This window comes from Varanus komodoensis, unplaced genomic scaffold, assembly GCF_004798865.1.
Source record: "Varanus komodoensis strain SLA01 unplaced genomic scaffold, ASM479886v1 scaffold6_4, whole genome shotgun sequence".
NCBI classification, from domain to species: domain Eukaryota; kingdom Metazoa; phylum Chordata; class Lepidosauria; order Squamata; family Varanidae; genus Varanus; species Varanus komodoensis.
In genome coordinates, this window is record NW_025336347.1 from 14,494,319 (window position 1) to 14,517,742 (window position 23,424).

Below are 23,424 nucleotides of genomic sequence, written 5' to 3' on the forward strand. Positions count from 1 at the left end.
GAATCAGGGCCAAAAATACTAGCATATAGTAGTTTAAAGCTCTTACTGTTAGTAACTATGTCCAAGAGACCCATAAGCCTTTAGAAGGAGGCAGGGAAGTGCACGAAACCTGAGGACTGCCAAAACAATTGGTGATCAGGGAATAAGGTGGAGCCATGCAAAGAGGCTTGGCTATCTGGTAAACCCCGGAGAGCCAGATTGGGACCCAAGGAGGGCTGGATTGGTATCCCAAGGTCCTGTTTGCCTGGAACAGTTAAACTGAGAAGGGTAAGCTTTTTCAATGGATGTTGACCATGATGCCTGCACAGCAACTGTATGTTCAAAGGCAGTGTTCCTGTGCAAGCCGGTTGCTGAGGGCCAGCAGTGAGGCGTTCTCCTCTTCAGGCCATTCCTGGAAGCTTCCAAGAGATGCCTGGCTGGCCGCTACAGGAGCCAGGAGGGTGGATGGATCTTTGACCTGATCTAGGAAAGCCTTTTCTACATGCTTTTATTCTTTCATAACATGTTATTTGCCGACAAAAGGCATGTGCTGTTTGAACGGGGATAGCTGGCAATGAGCTTACTCTGGCGAATGCATTTGGAGGATTGGGGCATGTGCTCTATGCACAAAATTAGTAGCTAAGGCATATTCTCAGTAAGTTTATATTGACTCGGGGAGCTTGTTTTATCAAGTGACAAATGAGGAAGAGGTAATAAAAAGACTAATGTGGAACAGGGGAAGTACACAACCTACAATACTCAGTCATTAAATTATTTTGTGTCTTTTTCTCCTTTCAGAGGTCATAAATTTAAATTTACGGAATGTTATTTTCCAATTAGGCAATATCTTTGTTGAAAGAATCAATATTTTGGCAGTTAATTAGGTTTAACAAAGAAACCTTTGGTGTACTAATCAATTTGTGGGCCCAATAATCACAGCATCCATAACTGTTTGCACATTGTCAAATAACTCATTTGATTTCATCATCTATTGTTTGAGTTCATATTGAAATAAGGGAGGGGGGATAACTGTGTTTTATTAACTACAGCCTTGTACATTAATGCTTGCTTGCATAGTTTATGTGAATGCACTGCTGCCTTTTATTTATATGTTATATTTATACCGCAATTTTCCTCTCTTGTGAAATTAAAGGGTTCCCAGCTGATCTCCCCTCCAAGCACTAACCAGACCCAGACTGGCTTAGCTTCGAGGAAGTGGCTACCTCTGGTCCCTTTAGACCATGCCCTGGGGCTCTGGGTGTCAGAGAAGGAACTTTGCAGATCCCTATTTACCTTGAAGTAGGATTTCTACTCATATAACCAACCTAAACCTATACAAAGTACATATCTGCTTCTGCAATGCCATGTATAGATATGAAGGTGCTTCTTACTGCATTAGCCCATTGATCTACCTAGTCCAATACTACCTGCTCTGACTAGCATACTCTTCCACAGAGCCAGTGTGGTGTGGTGGTTAAGAGCGTGGGACTGGGACTTAGGCGATCTGGGTTCTAGTCCCCGCTCAGCCATGGAGCCAACTGGGTGACTTGGGCCAGTCACAGTCTCTCAGCCCAACCTACCTCACAGGGTTGTTGTTGTGGGGATAAGATGGAGGAAGAGATATAAGCTGCCTTGAGCCCTTTGTAGGAAAAAGGCAGGATATAAATCGAAAAATAAACAAAAAAAATAAATTTCTCCTAGGAGGGCTTCCTGACGGCCTAATTGGATGTGACACCAGTAATATGGCTAGATGGGGTGGGGGTTAAGTCATAAACCACATATTTTAGGGAGAGGGCTTAGGGTTAGGAGGCCAAGGGTGTAAGGCTTAAGTCCTCGGATCCACCTGCCCATGCCATGGGATGTCTGAAGCAAGGCACATTACTAAGCCATGATTTACTAACCACAAACAAGGAGCCCTGGTTCCCACTTAATGACGACCTATCAGTTTGAAAGAGGGATAAGCAGGCACAAGAGCTGCGGCTTGCCTGCCTCTTCCACTTTTATGCCACAGCCCATCTTTATCTCATTCATAGGTTGTAGAGCACCTGATGTGTGAACCTTCTGTAAACAACTCATCTGTTAATCCTCAGTTTGCCTACAGCACACCCACTCAGTTTTAAAACTAATTTGTTGTTATGTGTGGACACTTCAAGAATGAGAACTCATGATTTGCTATTGGGTTGTGAACTCAGAGCTGTTGAAATCATGGATTGTTATTTCCTGTGAACACAGGTGTGTAGGTGTTTCACAGAGGCAGCAGGAGTGGTTTAAAAAAGAAGCCACTCTGCCTGGCAGTACTATATTACCATAAAGGAGAAGAGAAACAGCCCAGGATTTAAGAAAACAAACCTCATTTTTTTCAACAATCTGCCAGACAAAGCCTAGTAAGGCACTAAACCATGGGTTAATCATGTGTTAGTATTTTGTGTGCCATCCAGGTTTACATTTGAGACTGTTGTACTATTTACAAAAGGGAGAGAGGCATCCTTGAACATCTAGCTGAATATTCTTTCAGTGAGACTCACATGTAACCATCCATTCCTCATATTCCATGTCATGATCTAGTTAACAAATGTTCAGATGTAAGATGGTTGATTGCTTCTGGCTACATAATACAGCCAGGAGGAGTATCCCAATAAAAAACTCTCTGGTCCCACACGATAATCAGGTCAAGTTAAAATGAGTTTTGTGCCAGCAAATTCCTGAATTTTCAAATCATGTATCTAGTGTACGCTATAGTGATGAAGGCTAGAAATGTAGGCCAGATTCATATGTAACCAGAGTTGAAATACTTTTTGCATATGGTTGAATTATAACTTATTCAAGAAACAAAGGATGGAAACAGGCAGGATGGGCTGCTGCGGTGGGCACAGGTGGTGGCCCCAGGTTCCTGACAACCTCATGATATTTCAGCCCTCCTATTCTATTATGTGAGGGACCCAGGCATGAATAAAACCACAATATTGCCCTGGTAACACATGGATTAGCTTTTGGAACTGGTTCGGATGCTTTTGATACATTGTACAGATTGTCCATATGGTCTGGCATGTTTGGGGAAAGCGTGCAGCCTGTCCAAATACCACACACAGAATTTCAGCTCAGCCCCAAATCTTACGCCCTGCCTATGTGATTCATCTATCCTCCTCCATTTAGTGGGACATAAATCATGTATGTGCAATTTTCCTATACATGTCCTAAATCCCAGCCTGCGTGCTGGAGGACTGTAAACTTTCCACTGGAGAAGTAGTAACAGTCGCTGCCATCATGTTCAGATTATTGGCCTTAAGATGAAAGAAAGCATTCCAAGACGAGCTGTCTATTAAGGAGAAGTATTGACTTGATATGCAATGGTTGGGTCCATCCGATTTGTCTTTTTTGAGGACTCTCTACGTATCAAGCAGAATTCCACTTGTGCTACTAAACGGCAAAACAGGTGTTCAGTGTCTAAGCTCTGCCCTTTCCCCAGCTACAAAAGACTGGCAAAATGGACAGAACCATGCGAGGCTCCATGATATGCTAACCGTTTGCTGTCTGGCACTGCCTGCGTGCAGTCATGTTTCAAGCAACCTTGCCAAATGATACCCATAAACCATATTAATCCTAAGCTATTCCCGTTGCACTGTTTGCAACAACCTCTCTTGGGTGGTTTTTTCAATATACCTGCTGTGCCTAAGTTTTAGAAGGCTCTTGGACAAGACACCCTCAATGGTCCCCTCCTGCAGTAAGTCAGCCTTCTCACTGCCATTGGCAAGAGCTGTTCTCGCTCTTCCTTCTTGTGTTCAACATCACCTGCTCCTCCTCCTCGAACAACACGATATTCCACACTCGTGGGTTGAGCAATGGTTGAATATGGGTTGCCACTGAATCATGGGTCATTGTTGAAATGTGGCTTATGTTGTCTGAACCCAGCAAAGATAACATATCATGGTGAACAAGGCAAAGTTGACAACCCAGCAAGAACCTATGTATTTCCTTCGTGGGCTGTTTGTTCATGGCTTATCAATGTTCATGTGGCTTATCGATGCAATGGTTCAAACAGCACAATGACCCATGTTTGGAAAACAACCCATGGTTCAGCAAGGACCCACACTGGGTTATGGGTTATCATGTTGTCTGAATTCGGTCATGGTCTGGGCCAGAACCAGAGACTGATGAATGAGCAGGTCCCAATGGTTAAGAAGAACAGCAAGTGCAGGGGGAGTCAGGGAGCTTCTGGTGGAGTATGGGCCCAGGACGCATTGTTCATCTGTGAGCAGAAATACTTGGAAGCAAAGACTTCTGCGGACTCAGTGGTTTAGCAGTGCCAGGTCCAGCAGGGTTGAAGTGCAGAGGCATTTTGATTAGCAGGGAGAATTACCATCAAGAGCCACCGCCTTCATTCCCTCATATCTTAGCTGCACTGTCACTGATGCTGGGAGAAACACACTTTCTCATCCACAATATATACTGTTGTGAGCTGTCTCTGTTGCAGTGCAAAGCTCAAGTGTTTTTCCCTGAAGATGGGAAAAGAGGCCCCTTCGAATTTTGAACTGGTGGTGTTGTACTGTTTGTTGACTTGCTGTGTCTCTTTCATTGCCTTTCCCATGCAGTCTTAGCTCTTTTCAGCCAGCCTCTCCACTTCCTTCATTGTCCGATTATTCTCTATTCTGTTCTCACTATTCCATGACTGTGGGCTGATCCTAATACACTGGGTATTATCTAGGTACTGCTCTGTATACATGCAGCTGCATGTCCCAGAGAACAGTAAGCTTATGCCCCATGGGCCAATGAGCCTCAAAGCCCCATCTCTGAAGAGCCAAGCACTACGTTGCCTTCTGCAAGCAGGGTCTTCTCTTACAACACACTAATCTTGGCTCACTTTCAACCAACCAAAATTCCAGCCTTGTTTCCACAATAAAACATTATGTTTTGGGAACACCTACACCTGTAGCAGTCATATGCAATTGCACCTAAACACAGCTCCAGTCTCTCTCGCTGTTTCTCTCGCACGTGTCTACAGACACAGACTGCATTTAGCATGACATCCTCACTCAGACCAGTTTCAGTTCTTTCAAAAATGTTCTCCAGCTTCTATTTTGTTAGTCAAAAAGCATGGAGGATGCCATCCTGTTCAGAGGGTGTAAGAAGAGACTTGGAACTCGTTTTCTTCATGTTTGCAAAGGGTGAGAATCCTTGGGCTTGCATTCCTCCCTTTGTTCTCTTGCGTGTTTTTTTTTCCTTTTCTGTAGATGGGAAGACTCATCTCCTCCTCTAATGCAATGCGCCATGTAGACCGTCATCAGCCTTTAGAGCTTTTCTGGATTTCACAGGCTGAGTGCAGAGCAAACGCTGGATGTCCTCAGGTCATCCTGGAGTTCTTTAATTATTGACTATGTGCAGATACGCTCCTCTGTCGCTCTGCTTCTTTCCAGTGTGTTGCACTCATGTCCTCCTCAACCTCATTAATAAAACAGTACTACACAACCTCCAGGCTGCCTCCAGTTTCTGTTGCATTAAGAGACATCCATCCCCTTTCTCCACCTTCCACTGCATGCCTTCCAGAGTATGCCCTGATGGGGCTTCATAGTAACCTGGATCCTTTCCCCCTTGCTTTCCTTAAGTACAACTCACGCCATCACCGGCACTCAGGTTTGTTTCCTGTGAATTCCCTGTGGATCTGCTTTTTTCCTGGACTCCCTGACAAAATCCAAGTGTGCTTCAGCTCTGAAATGCTCTGAATAAGTAGAGAGAACTGAACCAAACCTGGCACATGCTATATTCAACACTTTTCCACTCTTTGCCAAGGGATGGTGCAGCAAACCCCAGGCTTGGTTTCCCCTGAAAGAAGGAGCACTGGAATTTTTTCTACTTCTCTTACAAATGTAAGGGGAAGTTCGGATGGTGCAAATGAAGAAGAGAGCCTTCTGGGTGGTGGCTTCCAATTATGGAATGTTCTCCCCATTTAAATGGGGATTTAAATGTTAGCCTTTTATTGGGTTCTGGTAATTTTATTGTGAATTGATTTGAATTGTTTTCAACTGTTTGAGATTTTTGTATGTTAAAAGTTTTATCTTTTGGCATGTTATACACTGGTGACATGCAGTGGTATAGAGTAAGGATACCATCCCATACCGCCACCTGTATCCTTCTGCACTGTGGGAATTACAAGCATCCAGTGGGAAGTGGGGAGAGTGCGTAGGCTGGGACTGTTGCTTTGCTCCTCTCCCCTCAAAAAGATTTAGATATTTTTGTCATCTAAACATGTTCCCCCTCCTTTCAAGGAGAGGCTGTGGCACTTGCATGGGTCTTCAGAGGATAGTGGTACCTCTCTCCTCCCCTTCCTGCTTCCTGGAATGCCACTACCCTCACTTTGGCTCCATCTTTGGAGCCAAGCCAGCATGGAAAGAACCACACCAGCTGCAAGGGAAGAAGGGGCTCCCCTATGAGCTTCCAAGAGGGATCCCCCTTCTGCCCTTCCAAGGTTGGAGCTGAGACTCCACTCTGCTCAATGCCCCCCAGCCAATAACGTTGCTTCTGGGTGGGCAAGTTGTGACGGCCCAGAATCAGGCTAGATATCAGGAAAAGTTTCCTCACTGTCAGAGCAATACTACAGTGGAACAAGTTGTCTGGAGAGGTGGTGGACTCTCCCACACTGGAGACATTCAGAAAGATACTGGACAGCCATCTGAGTGGGATGGTGTAACTTGGTGTCCTACAACAGCAGGGGCTTAGACCCGACAGCCTTCTTGGCCCTTCCCAAAACTCTATGATTCTAAGATTCTATGATGTCAGGAGGTCTAACATCTGCCTTCTGCCCTACAGAATCCACTTTGCTTTTAGCTGCACCACAGCCTCAGAGAAAAAACCATGGCTTTAGACAGAGACTGGGGCAAACTGGTAGTTCAGGGGAGGCTCCAATGATACCTACCTCCCCAAAAAGCACGTTCTTGGATGTCCTGAACACAAAAGTATGGATGTACACCTGAGTGATTCAGAGCAGAGATTCTAACACAAAACTCTAAGCCTGGCCATTAGAGTTGCGCAGTGGCCTGGCTACAGGCAAACAATGAATACTCATGTTTTCCAACAACAGGGATGCTAAGAGATAGGCAAGCAACACAAAGCAAGCCATGCCAGAAATTGCATGTAGTTTTACTTGCAATTTGACCTGCTATTATTCGTGACCCTTTGACCATTTACTGTGAAGCACCCAAAGGAAAGCTAGAAGACACTGGTCTACTCTCTGGCCTCCACAAAGTAAAACTTAAGTGGAGATAAGCAACACGGACCCAGCAGCCAGGTTGGAAATCCACTATCTTGCATAACTTCTTCAGAGGAAGTTGTCTTGTGTGCCAACATGTTCCAAATTTGTTAATTTCCCGCTAACCCCTTTTGCTGCCTCTGCCTGTTCCCAGTCTGACTATTTTGTTCCTCCCCCCCACCCCACACACACACCTACATTATATCAGCTCTCCCGGCTTAGCTGGGGGTGGAGGAAGCATCACCTTGGAAGCTTCCTATCCCAGATACTTCTGAGATATCCCAAGAGTCTCTAGACTCCTTACCAGGCATCAGTTGAACAACTTGGACTATTTACATGTTCCTTCATCCAGTTTGCAGACTCTGGCCAGGTATTACTTACAGGCAAACCATTAGTGCTTGTCTAACCCAGAGCAATCAAACAGCAGCAATGCAAAGGAACTGGTCACTGGGTCAAATCAACAAGGTACGTTTCCATTTCTAGGAGGCCCCATCCTAAGGGCTCAGGGAAGGTAATAATCTCCTGAAATCCCTGCATTGCACTGATGTTCAAACACTCTAACAATCAAGTCTCTAACAAATTACTGTCATTCAGAATTTGGTTTGTGGGGTGGGGGAAGGTAAGGTTGCTCACACAGAACCTGATCCAGATGCTTTTGCCACTAGAATCTTCTCCTTTTCGCAGTGCTTCCCTCTCTTCATTGCCTCTGCTCATACCAGAACTGTAGCATTCCTCCTTCCTCCCTCATACGCAGACATATGCCCAAAGTAAGGATGGCTGCTGTCGCCCTGTTGCCATTCCTTGTAACACAGATGTGACCTGGTGCCATTTCATACACTGCGCATGGTAGAGCAGCAGCACAGTCGCTTCATACGTGTGCCTGACTGTGGGGAGTCTCTGTCCATAATCTGTCCGCAAGGAAGAACTGCGTTGGGCAGTTGGTGTGAACAGGCATCAGTGCAGGGGGGTGCTCTGGATGGGGAAACCTCCTTCATGGGCGGTTTTAAGCAGAGACCAGACAGCCATCGATAGGGATGCTTTTGCAGTGTGTTTCCTGGCTCAGCAGTGGGCTTGGAGTAGATGGCCTCTGAACTCTCTTCCAATTCTGTGATTCTTTGTGCATGCTGGAGGGATAGAAGTAGGATTGCTCGTGTCTGGTTAAGACCCAGACAAGAGCCTGTTTAGCTGGGTTCAGCACAGGACGAGGCCTTACGATTATTTACATGAACATTCAAAGATGTGAGATCACCAGCTGCTAATGAGCAGGTGGCAACGAAGTTCACTTCATGTTGCCATGTGCAATTCCACACTGAGTAGCAAAGCAGCAGGTAGCCCTGCTGTGAAGGCGGGCTGGTGCTCATGCCTTGACATGGGGCTTGCATAGCATCCATGCTTCCACTTCACGCCCAACCCCCTGGTGGAAGAGCCTTCAGAGAACAGAGATGTGTCATGTTTTATTCCCCATGTGAGCAATGATGCTATTTTCTGGGTGGACATTTCCCTTTCTTCTTTCAGTTTTTTTGTACCTTTGCGGAAAGAGGTCACTCTTGACAGGTGGCTCCTAGGAAGAGAGAAAAATGTCATGGTTTTCTTCTTTCCTCCCCAGAGTGGCTGTCATCATGTCAAATGCTTTTCATCCTCAGCATCTGACCTCTGCTTTGTACTCCATATGCCTGCATGGCATGATAAAAAGAGACCCTCAGAATAGCCTGAAACACAGATTGCCTTTCTCACACTAGACTCCACCAAGGAACAGAGATCTGCGCTGTGGCCGATTCTGAAATAGCATCTTGTCACTTGCTGCAATCTTCTTTTTAATTAAATGATGCCACGAAGGTCCTAGCTGGGCACAATATATTGGAAAGTTTATTAGGCTGCATATGAGAGGGTAGAAGGTCTAATCCCAGCTTGTCTGATAATGACATCAGATAATGCATCCTTCTTACAACATTTTACATCCTATCTGTCTAGGTGTGTTTGGTGGGGGGGCACATGACACTGAATGCCCAGACTGCAGTTATCCAAATGATCGGGGCAGTCAGACATCCAGAAAAACAGAATTGGGGAAGGAATCCAGATATGGGAAGTGTCTTTGTGCAGTCAGATTATTGCTAAATCTTGGAATTAAAACACTGCATGCTAAAACATTATGATCATGCACTTGTTATGTGTTATCTTTTTTACCTTGGCAAGAAAACAGCAACCTGGGTGGGGCAATTTTGACTAGGGAAGAAAAAAACCTCAAAAACACTCTTCCCTGAGTGCCACTCAGCTGGCTGAATCAACAGCCTTTTCTCATGGTGGTGCTTCTCTAAAAAAAGGACATACAGTACTAGAAATCCAGTCTCAGATTTTTCCAGTCATGTTCCAGTCTATTGGCTAGGGATGCACAGATTTTAAAAATTCTGCTCTATCTATGATTCTTGGATGAACAAGCAACTTTTGTTCCATTGTATGCCTATTGGTGGAATCAGGCTGGTTTGTTTTTTACCAGAATTTCATCCTACCAGTGCAAACATGCAATTGTAAAAAAGGGCTAACACATTAGTTAATGCACATTAGTGCTAATTCAGATTAGCTGCACTGCCACCCCAAAGTGCAAAACTGGTACACAAGTCTGTAGGATCCATGTTACTCAGAAAAAAACAAGCTTACTGTGGGATCTGGAAGCTGGATTCACAGAAATCCAAACTGATTTAGACTGCTGTTGGTTTCTTCAATATCCTTTCAGTTAGCCCCTATTCTGTGAGTTCAGTTATGACTAATTTTTCACTGAAGCAACCTTTACAGCAAAGACCCAAGTTCACACTGTGCTCTTAAGAATTTTTTTTAAAGTGGCCACAGAGAATAGGAATGAATACTTAAATAGTGCATAGTTAAAATGCTGCAAGGTACATTGATAGTCACCAAAGCTGGATAGGGAAATCCACGGAGGATAAGGCCTGTGGCCTATATCAGGGGCTGTACAGGGGACTTAGGCTCCGATGGATGAATATTAGGGGCTGTTTCTGATTTTCAGTTGCTGGAGAACAGGTATGATGCCACTTATAGCGCACTTATGGGGCTCCCCATGAGCCCCTGTGAGTAACGGGACTGCAGAGGCCTTTGGTCAGGCCAATTATGGGATGAAGAGATGAGGCCCTAAACTGCCATGTTAGATGCGGTCTTGTTTGAAATTTTGGACCCCTGAGTCAAAGCTGATATAATTACAGCCACAGGCAATACAAGGAAAGTATGTAATTTTCTACTCTGCTTATCTTTTTTTTTTCAACCACACATTGTACTCTTAATGGGACAAAGAGCAGGAAAAGAAACAATTTCATTACTTTGCATAAAAAACAGCGACATACTTTCACAACACATCAAGCAGAAAGTCAATTTGCTTTCATGTCCATTGTAAATCAATAGACAGAAGTGACATAGAGTGACAACTCTTAAAAAGATCCCCAGAAACATAACAGGGTTGTGGTGTTAATGCCCTAATAATTACCTAGAAGTTGAGAAAATGATGCAGTAGAACAGTCTTCCCAAACCTCATGCTCTTGAGAGCTTTTGGACTTCCACTTTAATTCGCTCTAACTGGCATGATCAACTGTCAGCAATGTTGGAGGATGTACTCCGAAACATCTGGAGGAAACCAGGTTGGGGACTTATCAGAGAATCCAGCGCTATGAATTAAATTGTATTTTCAGTGTAAAGATCCTGAAACTGGATTCCATTAGAATCCGTACTGATGTGCACACTGATCTTCATTTATATCTGAAACATCTTATTTTCATTGTTAGTAAGCCTGTAAAATCAATGTGGTGCGATGATGATGGTAAGATGATGATGACAATGTTTCTGAAACCCAAGTTCTTCCTTCATATGTTCAAGAATCTGGCCACATTCCTGTGTTCTCTCCTCACATCCCATTCTGTGGCAAATTTCAGCTTAAGAAAATCATGCAAATTGTTTGCAGAGGTTGTGCTATGAAACTGAGCGATGATTTGGGGAAGGACTGTTGCTCAGCGGTACAGCCAGCACACTCTCTGCCAGCACAAGCCCAGGCTTCACAGAATCATAGGACAGTAGAGGTGAAAGGGACCACCAGATCCAGGCCCCGGCTGTTGCAGGACACCAAGTCACACCATCTCACTCAGATGACTGTCCAGTGTCTTTTTGAGTGTCTCTAGCGTAGGAGACTCCATGACCTCTCTAGGCAGCTGGTTCCAGTGCCATATTGCTCTGACAGTGAGGAAACTTTTCCTGACATCTACTCTGAATCTGGTTTGTCTCAATTTGAGCTGATTATTCCATGTCCTACACTGTGGTATCAGCAAGAAGAGATCTTGCCTTTCCTCTTGGGCACAGACTTTCATGCCCCCCCACCCCCAGTGTTCTCATCTCAAGGTTGAACATGCCCAGTTCTCTCAGTCTCTCCTCACAGGGCTGTGTTTCCAAACCCTGGATCATTTTTGTTGCCCTCCTCTGGCCCCATTCTGGTGTTTCTGCATCTTTCCTAAATCTTGGTATCCAGAACTGGACACAGTATTCCAGATGAGATCTGACTAGTGAGGAGCATAGAAGAAGTACTACTTCTCATGATGTGGAAATGATATTTTTGTTAATGTTTTCCCAAACTAGTATTTGCCCATTTATTGATTTATTTATTTTCTATACCATGGGTCCTCAAACTAAGGCCTGCGGGCCTGATCCAGCCCACCATACCCATTTCACTGGCCCGCCCCACAGCTTTGCACTCATCAGGCGTGCGGCTTGCTTGTGAGGAGATCGTTTTGGAGAAAAAACGATCTCCTGGTGAGCAAGCCAGCGCCTTGCCGTGTGCGCCCCTGGTGGCAGCTTGCTTGCGGGGAGATCGTTTTGGACTTGATTGGAGAAGACAAACTCCTTGCAAGCAACCCAGTGCCTCGCCCCACGCACTCCCCCTATCCCCGCCTTGCTAAACCTCTCGTACGCACATTTGTCAGCCCCACACCGTCCCGCACCCCCCCCCCCCCCCCCCCCCCCCCTTGCCAAACCCCCCGTACCCCCATTTCCCCGCCCCCCCCCCCCCCCCCCCCCCCCCCCCCTGCCGGCACCGCCTTGGCAGCCCATGCCTACCACTGGCACCTTTCAACTGGCCCCCGTTGACAAAGTTTGAGAACCCCTGTTCTATACCATCCCATACTTAGACATCTTGGGACGGTTTACAGCCTTTTGGTGGCTTCATCACATTGTTGTCTCATATTTAGCCTCTTGTCCGCAATTACTCCAAGGTCTTTTTCTTTTCAGTTCTGTTGAGTCACCTATTCTCCATCTTGTATTGATGCATTCAGTTTCTTTTTTCTAGGCGGAGGACTTGGCATTTGGCCCTGTTGAATCTCATTGTGTAGCTTTCAGCCCAGTGTTCAAGCTTATCAGGATTGCCCTGGATCTGCATTCTGTCTTCCAGGGTGTTCACTATTCCCTACAGTTTTGTATTGTCTGAAAATTTGCTCATAGGTCCTTTTACTTCCTCACCTAAGGGTTAATCCCTGGCATCTGCAATTAAAAGGATTAAGTAGCAGGTGATGGGAAAGACCTCCTCCTGAGACCTGGAGAAATGCCACAAGCAGAAATGCAACCATAGATAATACTGGGCTAGGTAAACCAGTTGTCTGACCTGCAATCACTTCTCTCAATCATTTTTGTGTTCATGTTGGTTGTGTACTTGTAGTATGTGTGACAAATTTCTCAGAAACAGCAGCAAAACAGATGACTCTGCAATTATAAATGACAATAGGTTGGATCCAGATTTAGTTGCACCTAAAGAAAACCCATTAAAATCAGTGGGCTATGACTGAGCGAAGTACCACTGATTTCCATGGGTTTTCTTTAGGCACAACTAAATCTGGATCCGAACCAATAGATGCAGTGTATACACTTTTTCCCACATGGAAACTCTGCTGTTTTAATAATTCATTGCACTCAAATAGTCCCTGCAAGAAAAAGAGATCACCATTCTGCTTATACAGTGACTTTTAATCAATCTGCATTCAGCTTAAAATGCCACACCATTTCATGAAGGTTACCAAAACCCTAATTGTTAAAAATGCTTTTCAAAAAGTTCACACTGTGTGGATGCTGTTCTGTTCCACTTTATGGAACTGAGCCATGAGCATGCGGGAGAGGAGAGGAGAACTGTTGCCTGTGTTGACACCAGTGCCTGAGCAGCCATATGGCATTTCAGAATGAAATGTGTCTCTGGCCCCTTCACAGCCAGGAGGATCCAAAACCTCCAGGAGTGTTGACATTTCTGCATCTGCTTTCCTTGCAGGTATTTCTGAAAAGTGACCGTGTTGCCAGAATGGTGCAGAGTGGTGGGTTTTCAGCTAACGACTCTCGAGAAGTCTTCAAGAAACATATTGAAAAGAGGGTCCGTAGTCTCCCGGAGATTGATGGCCTCAGCAAGGAAACGGTCCTTACTTCCTGGATGACAAAATTTGATACAATATATCGGGGTGAGGAGGATCCACGTAAAGCACAAGCCAGAATGACGGCGAGCGCTGCCTCAGAGCTGATCCTCAGTAAGGAGCAGCTGTATGAGATGTTCCAGAATATCTTGGGAATCAAGAAATTTGAGCATCAACTTCTGTACAATGCATGTCAGGTAAGAGTACCAAATTGTCTATGATGATACACAGGTGGATTTTAACTCTTATTATGCTAATAGTACTGGGCTGGTTCAGAGGATCATAGGCTGATTCCAGGCTTAATAAGCCTAGAGGTGAGTGAGGCCTGTACCTGGACATGTAAGCGCGTCTCTTTTCACTTCACAGCATACCATTATTAAATGCATAGATTCCTACTGGGAAGTGGTTACTGGAAGTGATGGTTACTGTGTCTAGGACAAGCCAAGATCTTAAACCATGATCTGAAGTTGGTTTAAAATCCTGATTTGTTCTGAATCTGGTAAACATGGTTTCTTGGTTTGGGGCATAATGGAAAACTGTGGCAAATTGGAGACATCTAGAGTTCACTATAGTGCTCCAAGAAAGGAAGATGAAAGGAGCTGATTGCATGTTTTTGAAACTTGATCATATCTCAGCTTTTTAAGCCATGTTATGATCCTCAAAACAAGGGCTGTATAGAATTCTGGAGGTGAGATAGACATAGACAGTGTCATGGTTGTGGGAAGAAAACCATTCTAGATAGATGAGGGGTGGGTGACAAGCTTATGCGCTCTTCTTTGGCTGCTTTTAAACGAGTTCAAAGTTATTTATTTGTTTTGTTTAGCCTTTCTGGGATGATCCCTGTTATGTGTAAACCTCTCCTGACTGATACATTTTATGCTGAATTTAGATGGTTAATTTGACCTAATGTTTGGATTTTTTTAAGTGTATACTGTAATTTTAATGAGGTGTTTCATCTGTTCTTGGAAACTGCCTAATGAGGGCACTGTTCTAAGAACTGAGGTAGGAAGATTTAGAATGAATGAATGAATGAATGAATGGACGGATGTTCTGTTATAGTAACTGCCTGCCTGACATCGAAAACAAGCAGATGCATCATCTTGACCTGCGGAAGGCAACGTGGATACAGCTCACCCATGCTGAAATGCTCACTTGGTCTACCTAAACTTCTCTGCAGCTGGCATTCAAGGTTGTAGAGGATCTTGTTAGGCAGATCTTAGTTGCTACTATTTCTATGAGATTTTGTATGGAATATTTCCTGGAGAACAGAAAATACTGCTGTAGGCATGCAGCATATGTGGAAGAATAACAAGAATGTCTTTCAACAGGGTGATTCATTGATGCCGCCCATGTGCTTTCTATTGTTATTATTACATAGCCAATGCTCTCTGGGCAGTTTACAACAATGTATAAAATTGAACAATAAAATACAATGCAAATGCCATAAAAACGGCAATGTTATAAGCATTCTAGTAGGAAGATATTGAGGGCTACATCTTACATAGATTTCCATCAGCTCTGACTTCACAGTTGACTTGCATTCCATATATTTACTGTTCTCCATCTGGCTAAGGGAAGTACTGTGTGTCTGAACGCTGAAGCCATTGCTGTTTTAGTAGAAGTGCAAGAAGCTGCCTTATACTGAGTAGTCCATCCAGCGCATCACTGTCTACATGGCCTGGCAGAGGCTCAGCAGGTCTTCAGACAGGAGTCTTTCCTACCAATTCTGGGACCAAATCATGGCCCTTCTATATGAAAAGCAGGTGCTCCACCACTGGGCTTTTCCCTCATAGCAGAGGAGGGTCACGGTACAGTATAGCTACTTGCATATAATAGACACAGATCTTGTGGTACCTTAAAAACCAGCACATTTATTGGGCTGGTGTAAATAGCACTAGCATGAATTCTGTTGCAGTACGATGAGCAACATCAGGCCCAAGGCCAAGAGTGCAGCAGTTTTTCCAGCAAAGCCTGTTAAGCCTGCAAGCGCTGTTGGTGGTGGGCAAGAAGTGGCTTATATTAGCACAATATATTACCTTTGTTAGTACTGAGTTGGGTGCTGTCTCTTGTGGCACAAATTTTTGTGGGAAAGCTTACTCCATGATAAACAGCTTAGTCTTTAAGGGGAGATAAAACTCATGTGTTGCTTTTACTGCAACTTAGACTCGTGTGGTTGCTCCTCTAGCCATTGGTACTTTCATGAAGTACCACAATGCCACAATCCCTGGCCAGAGGGCTTTGACTGCTGAAATAAAGCATCAAGGCAGACGTGCTTTGACAGTGGGGCATTCCACGCAGTGTGCTGGCCAGATTTCTCTGATGACCCTTGCTGGTGCATCTTGCCATGTGCTCCAAACCTGGGACATCATGGCTTGTTTCAGAAAGCAATCATAAGTCCCACATAACACTACAATCTATGGATGCCCCTTCCCCAAACAAACCATGTTGCCCAGGTTCAGAAGACAGGGCAAGCCATACCAGCAAGGATCCAGCTGGCACACAACTGGCACACATCCCTGGCCAGTGGCTTGCTAAGCACACTGTGATCATGAGTAGTGATGTTGGGGCAAAGGATAGTTGGATGGAGAAGGAACAGCACAGAAGGAATGGTGAAGGTTGTCCAAGAATTTGGTCTGGAGTCCTCCAGATAAGCCAAATTTGGAAAAGAAGGATAAAGCACATTTTTGATGTAGTACCTAAAGGGAGCAACATGGCAAAAGATGTGACAATGGCAATGTTAGAAGAAAATAAAAGGACAACTCATTCTGCTATTCTTTCTCTATGCATTGACAGTTCCCTTCAAAATGATTGATGGCATTGACCACACACACACACACACACACACACACACACACCGCTCTTTCCCTGATTTCACGGAGATTTGCGTTCAGTCCTTTCACATTCATTGCTGATTGTTTGCTCTGCCAATACCTCCATTCTGGTTGAGCTCATTTAATCGACCGCTGTGTTTTGGAATAGTTATTTTTCTGGTGGACTGAGGCTGGAGCTGCTGCTGCAGTGCGTTCACGTTCCCACTGACACCAGGTGCTAAATTTCAGCTGCGAACATCCCAGGAGCAAGGGAGATAATGTGACACTGTGCACAGCATGTGTGGCGAGGGCACCAAGGTGGCCTTTTCATAACGCGCTGCACTCCTGGTATGCCTTCATACAAAGTAAGAAATACTACGGATATTTTTCCAAGTACAGAGTGTGTCTTATTCTGTGTAGCTTTGCAAAAATTGGAGAATGCACTTTGATCCATGGAGTAGAATAAGGATCGGTCTTGAAAAGGAATGCCCTGACAACAGTGATATGGGAAAACAGAAGGGTTTGAGTAGAACTGAGTGCGCTGCATAACTGAAATCATTTGTGAGAAAAAGCCATGGCCATTGAGTCAAGAGTAAACGGTCTGTATTGCAGAACTTATGCAACATGGATAGGACATTCAAGGGATCTTGTTGTTTTAAAGCATAAATACAAATTACTGGACAAGTCTGGAAGCTGCTGGGTCTCCCAGTCCTCTTCCATGGGGCTCAGGCAATATTCGCTATTTAAATCAATCTTGTAGAAAAGACCACAACAGATAGCAGCCTGTAATTTAAAAATTACTGAATTGCTCAGGATTGGCCAAGGAGGGATAAAGGGCCTCATTTCTTTGCTGGGTGTAGAAGGGGAACTGCCGTCCACCAGCAACTTGTTCCATTTCTGTGCTGGGTTCAGAGGAGGAACAGAGCGCTGCGACTCTCTGCCTTCCACCCTCCCTCGCCTGTACAGAAGCCTGTGCATTCACCTGTTTGCAGTTCCTGATCACCAGTGACTGTAAAGGAATGCTGAAAAAAAAAGTTGCTTTATATACAAGGGAAAACAATGTGGTTTTGATACAACACATTTTATATTTGTATTAGTTGGTATCCTTGTTAGCTGTAGTTTCTTTTTATATGTGAATGTTCTAGTCTTTTTTCTTTTCTCTTTTTTGATCTTCCAAATGCCTCTTTTTTTATAGCAAATTCCATGATTTTGTACTTGTCTTCCCAGATTTACATATTCATTTCCAGGAGACAGGGATTATTTTTGTTTCATGAACAGATTAATTTCCTTGCTTTTTCATCTCTCTGTTTTTTCAAAGTCAAAAATGAGAGAAATATCCTACAGTTCAAAAGAAGACAGTGGGCATTACCATCTGATTAATAATTCTGCTGCCCAGCCAAGGAGAGAATCAAGGATAGAATTAGGGAAATGAAGAGGCAGGCAGGTGACATCAAAGGCTTTTCTAATTTGAAGAATACTTTGTCAAAACTGCAGGTTCTTGCCTGTGTCCAGAGGGATGGAGATCAATTTCAGTTGCTCTGAGTTTCCCATTTTTCTAATCTTCAGCTCATTCTGTCTCATTTCCGCATTAGTTTGCAACTTCTTTAAAAAACCCACATGAAAACTCATGTGAATTTTCATGTACATTTCTATTTAGTTACATGTTTTATATACATTTTGCCTAAAAGACTTATTTTTTTGCAAATAATCTTCCTTATATAATTCTTTTTTTATTTAGCATTGTGTGGGGGGGGGGAGCATGGAGTCTTCATTCATGCATTTTTGTGCATAGATCCCTTTAACATACCCTTTTTGTTTCTTTGAAGTGCAGCATCACAAAATCCCAAGAACTGTACAGGGAAGTTAAAAATCTCCTTTAAAAAATGCATGTATGATACACACAAAAAACCCCCTAAACATTTTTAACTTATAACAAGAAAGGTAAAATGGAATTTAAAATGAACAAAGATTAAAGCCATGTAGTATCATGATAATCAATTGTGTACCAGGAACAGTTCACACATTTAAACAGAAATATGGTGCATGTTATTACAGTCAATCAGGGAAGGTTGATCAGGTGTCCTGCACTCAAGCTCAGTCCAATGTTCTATTGATGAGCTCCTTCCAGGCCCCAATTTCACTTTTCATGGCTATGTGTCATTAGCTTGGTCTTGGACAGGGCAGATTTTGAAAAGGAAGTCTTCAACTACTAGAGGACCATCCTCTGACAGTCCTTCGAATAAAGAACTGCTTCTGTAAAGAAGGACACATTGTCACTGAAAGCAATATGGTGGGCAAATTAAATGCAACTGAATGAAGACCTGATTGTCATTAGGAGTAGCTGGATACAAACTTTCCCTAGAAGCAAAAATGACAAAACTGAAGCTGTCATACTTGGAACACATCATGAGAAGGAAAGACTCACTGGAGAAGACAATCGTACTAGGGGAAGTAGAAGGCAGGAGAAGGAGGAGAAGACAACGCAGCAGCGGCAGAGGAAGCCCTAATATGAGACGGATTGCCTCCCTAAAAGAAGTCACAGGCTTGAGTTTCTCAAAGCTCAGCAGAGCTGTCAAGGCCAGGCCTTGTGGGGGGCTTTTATTCATAGGACTGCCCTAAGTCAGAGACAACTTGAGGGCACATAGCAACAAGAAGTGGCTAACTACATAGATCTAGAGATGTTAACTATATTGCCACAAGCCGCCAAAATATGGTTTCTGGAACTACACTGAAAATGGCCAGGTCTGCATGGGTGAACTCCTGCCAGAAACACTGCCAGGCAATTGCCTTTGAAGCTGGAATCGCAGCACTGTTGGCTTGCAGGATGACCAAGCCTCATGCATTGATGCTTCCTTTCTGCCTGTACCCCTAGCACCAGATTTTCAAAGCTCTGAGACTGGTCCTTTAATGTATGTGTGGAGGATGGGATAGAAGTAGTGCCAGAGGGTCCCATGCCCTCATTGTACTCAGTGCTAACAGACTGGATGCCACATTTATACAAGAGGTGTACGTAAACTTGCATAAAGTTGAAACACAGAGTCTATAAAGAAAGATGCTGATAAAGACCGCATTTTGGTGGGGAAGACAATGACATGGATTTTTCATTTCTTGCAATTCTAGAAGTTTGTGGTTAGACTAAAATAAAAACATGGTTCCTTGACGCAGCTCCCTTATTCAGCTCTCAACAGCTTTGCCTCTCAGCATATTTCTTACACAAATCCCTACGGCCACTCCATGGTTGCCTTGCTTTCAGAAGAGGTTGGAACGGCAGCCCAGCTGGCCCTGCTGTCAAGGGGCTCCCCTCAGGACTGAATTCACCCTTGTTCCAAGTGCAACGTTTCCACTGCCCATTTAAATGCTTGGGTATGATGCACTGCCTGGTTTTATTTATGTTCTTTTATTGCTCATTAAACCAGCAAACCTACAATTAATTAGGGATTTGTTAGAAGTACGCATTTCAGTGAGAACGCAAACACTTAGCACAAGGATTACTTTCCTATTTTTAATATGTGTATGATAAGGATGATAATTAACAAAGATTCTCTAGGGGAAAAGTATCTTATATAAGCCATCTCTTGGAACAAAATAAAAGAGAGCTCATAGCCTTATCAGGAAGGATTTAACTATTTCATAAGGATCTTTGTGAATCACTGCATGTGGAGATTAAAATGATAATATCCAAGAAAGTGGGAAACTGTGATTGCAGTTTGCTGTGACCAATGCTTGTCCTAGACTTCTTCCTGATCTCACTGGATCTGTGTCCATCTCCTTCAGCTCATTTCCTGCACTATTTCATGCAGCTGCTGAAAACAGGTCTTAATTTTTAGAAATGAAGGGTTCACAGACAGAGTTCGTAGGAATTCCAGCCAGGCTTGGGTACAATGTATTGTTTTTACATAAGTGCACAGTCATAAAACAGTTACATGATCAAAATTAAATTACCTGGGGGCGGGTATCAGTGTGATATATTCCTTTGGGTGGTATTTCTATATAGATTAAGAGTGGTATAGCCTGGTACAAGTTTGTCCCTATACAGGTTGGCTATCTGTCCCCTTTTCAGGGGTCTGTCCTGTCCTTTAAAGGCTATCCAGTTCAAGTCTGCTATAGATAACAATAACGAAGTAATTATTATATTCTTAACAGAAATACAGCACATCCCACCAACTGTCTCTGTGACCGGGTGACCTCTTCATGTACCTGGACAGTCGGCTGTTAACTGTGATGGATAGCAGTTCTTCATTATTAAAATGGAACTGAATTGGACAACTTTTGATGCTTTCAAATAGCACCGTGTCCCCTGGCAGTGCTTTGAATAAAAGACTGTCCTCTATAAAATAGGCAGCTCTACCAGATATAGAAATATGGTGTGCATAAACAAGCTGTAGCCTTAAGACTAAGCAAAAATGGCACCCCAAAATCCTGGATGGAGGTGGTGAAATGAGGAACAGAGAGATGGATCATCATGCTGAACATTCTCCAGGGTGGTAGTGATTTCTTCAAGGACTGCAGGGTGGAAGGGGAAAATTATAAAGAAAATCACCACTTAGTTAAGAGTAAAATGAAAGTTTTGAAACATGATGATTTATATGTGTAGATGCAAATTTACATATAACGATTGCAGTTATAAGTAATTGAGAGCCAGCATGCTGGACTGGGTCCCCGGGAGATGGGGGTTCTAGTCTCTGCTCAGCCTTGACGCTCGCTGGGTGTCTTTGGGCCAGGCACAGACTTTGGGCCCAACCTACCTCACACGGTTGTTGTTCTGAAGAGAAAATGGAGTGGAGGAGAACTAGGTATGCTGCCTTGGGTTGCTCACAAGAGGAAAGACGGGGGAATACAACTGCAATGAGGCAACAGCAGCAATGATGATGATGATGATGATGATGATGATGATGATACTAGTAGAAATGCAGTATGTCTCACCACAGAGTAGAAGACTTTGACCAGGGCCCCTGCTTGCCTGCCTCTTCAGTCTTTTCAGATGTTAACAGCTGATGGGTAATATTGTTATGTATGTTCCAGTTTAATATTCTTTAAACTGCAACCCTTCCAATGCAGAAGGCTTGGTGCTGGAATGTTATACAAAGAAGGTTATGTCTCAGATCACCTCTCTAAGGACTTGCATAGAAACATAGAAACAGAGCAAGTCAGAAGGGGCCTCCTAGGCCATCTAGTCTGCCCCTCGGCTCCAGCCGGCTCCACTCATGACATGCCCACCACAATGGGGTGATGATAAGATGGACCTCCTGAGCAGATCTAAGAATGCAGGCAGGCTGGTATTACACAGCAGAATGTTTCACTTGTTTCTGCACTATATTAATAATATATCCTAAAAAGGAGATGTTCAGACTAACGAATAGGAAGAGGTCACCGTAATTTTAAAATTAGTATCTCATTTTATTTTGCAGTAAACCATTATAATCCCTTGTTATCAGACAGGCTACCAAATTTATCCATCCCATAAATAGTTAGCTCAACTCATGAATTTACTGAGTATATCTCCAGATCTATTTCCATCTATCAGATGTGGAACAATGTATCAGAATTTCATTCATATTGAGAACCCTTAATATATGTTCCTTGATTGTGTTACACTGCCTGATTAATATATGATGGATGATTCTGCTGAGGTTGCACAAAAAAGAGCAGGGAGAGAATGCTGATAATAGGCAATCTTGTCTGCTCCCTAGATTATTGTTATTTTCTGCCATGAAAAAATACAGAAGAATTGTAATGCATTTCAAAGAAGTATCTTAGAAATTGTATTTCTATAATCAAGCCATAAGAGACTTCCATTTGAAACAATAAAAATGCTTTCTTTGCATATAGCAAAAAAATGTGTGGATAGCTTTGCATTCTTGAAATGACACAGTATCAGATAACCGCTTTTCAAATATTACAGCTCAGATAATTTTACAGCTCAGATATTTATTTGCAGAAAGCTAACCCAGTATTGCATTTGTTATGTATATGATCTACATCCAAAGCTCCTTGAAGACTGAAACATTGAAGAGCACTGCCCAAGCTGATTTGTCATTTCTCTGCTCACATATCATTTGAATGAAGACTCCCTATGTTGGGTTTGATCAAGGGACGTACTTGGAAGCTCACCCAGATCACGGGGTGATGGCGCTGCTCATGGAGACCTTCTGGCCATGCTCACTGCAGCCTCGGGGCCACCTTCATTGCTCCCCACTTCCGGCAACCATACCCCCCTCCAGACCTGGCTAAGTGAGGCCCTGCGGCTTCCCCTCTCTGCATAGCTGCCCTGCCCTCGTCACTGCTGTCACTCTACCCATGGTTCACCACTGCTCGTGCATTTGTACTGGATGGGCCAGACTGCACTGGAAGAACGGCGAGGAAGTTAGTAAGGCTCGATAGGACTGTACGGACTTCCATAGCATCCATAAATCAGGGTAGTTTCTTAGACCCACACTAGGGGTCTACACATAGCCTTCGCTTCTATTTGTTAAGAAGAGCACCAGAGATAATTGCCTTGAAGCCTCTTTCCCCAATTATATTCCTTAGATAAGGGTTACTTTGCTGTGAGTAGTGAATCTGTTTGCTTTATTTAAGCCTCTACTGTCAGTAAATGCAGTTTCTCTCCCCTTGTCTCTCAGAAAGGGGAGGCTCCAGTCTATATCTTATTGACACCGTTGAGCAGGTAGAGAGAAGAACCTATAAAATCCATGGCAGATGCCTGTTTGCCTGTTCTTCACCTGGATTGTGGAATTGGCACATTGCTTACTTAGGCAACTTTTGAGACCCACAGATCAACCCTTGGCACATCCAGGGAAACAGTTCACCTTAGATCAGGGAAGTGTAAGCTTTCTTTTATGTTTATTGTCAGTTTTCTACATTCAAATTCCCACTTTGCAATCAATAAACTTTATATCCTTCTTTCATGTGGGAGGTCTTACTTCATCCAGCTCCACCCTGATTGGGTACCTGAGTGGATCAG

The 23,424-nt window shown here is 43.7% G+C and overlaps 1 protein-coding gene across 7 annotated transcripts in view; it reads left to right on the plus strand.

Annotated features, from left to right (window-relative positions):
* Window positions 1-23,424, plus strand: part of CADPS (calcium dependent secretion activator) — a 386,101-nt gene that overhangs the window by 72,374 nt on the left and 290,303 nt on the right. For all 7 annotated transcript variants that reach the window (XM_044451841.1, XM_044451839.1, XM_044451840.1 and 4 more), the window contains exon 3: window positions 13,518-13,850. In XM_044451841.1, the coding sequence (XP_044307776.1) occupies window positions 13,518-13,850 (333 nt within the window). The remainder of the gene's footprint in view (window positions 1-13,517; window positions 13,851-23,424) is intronic.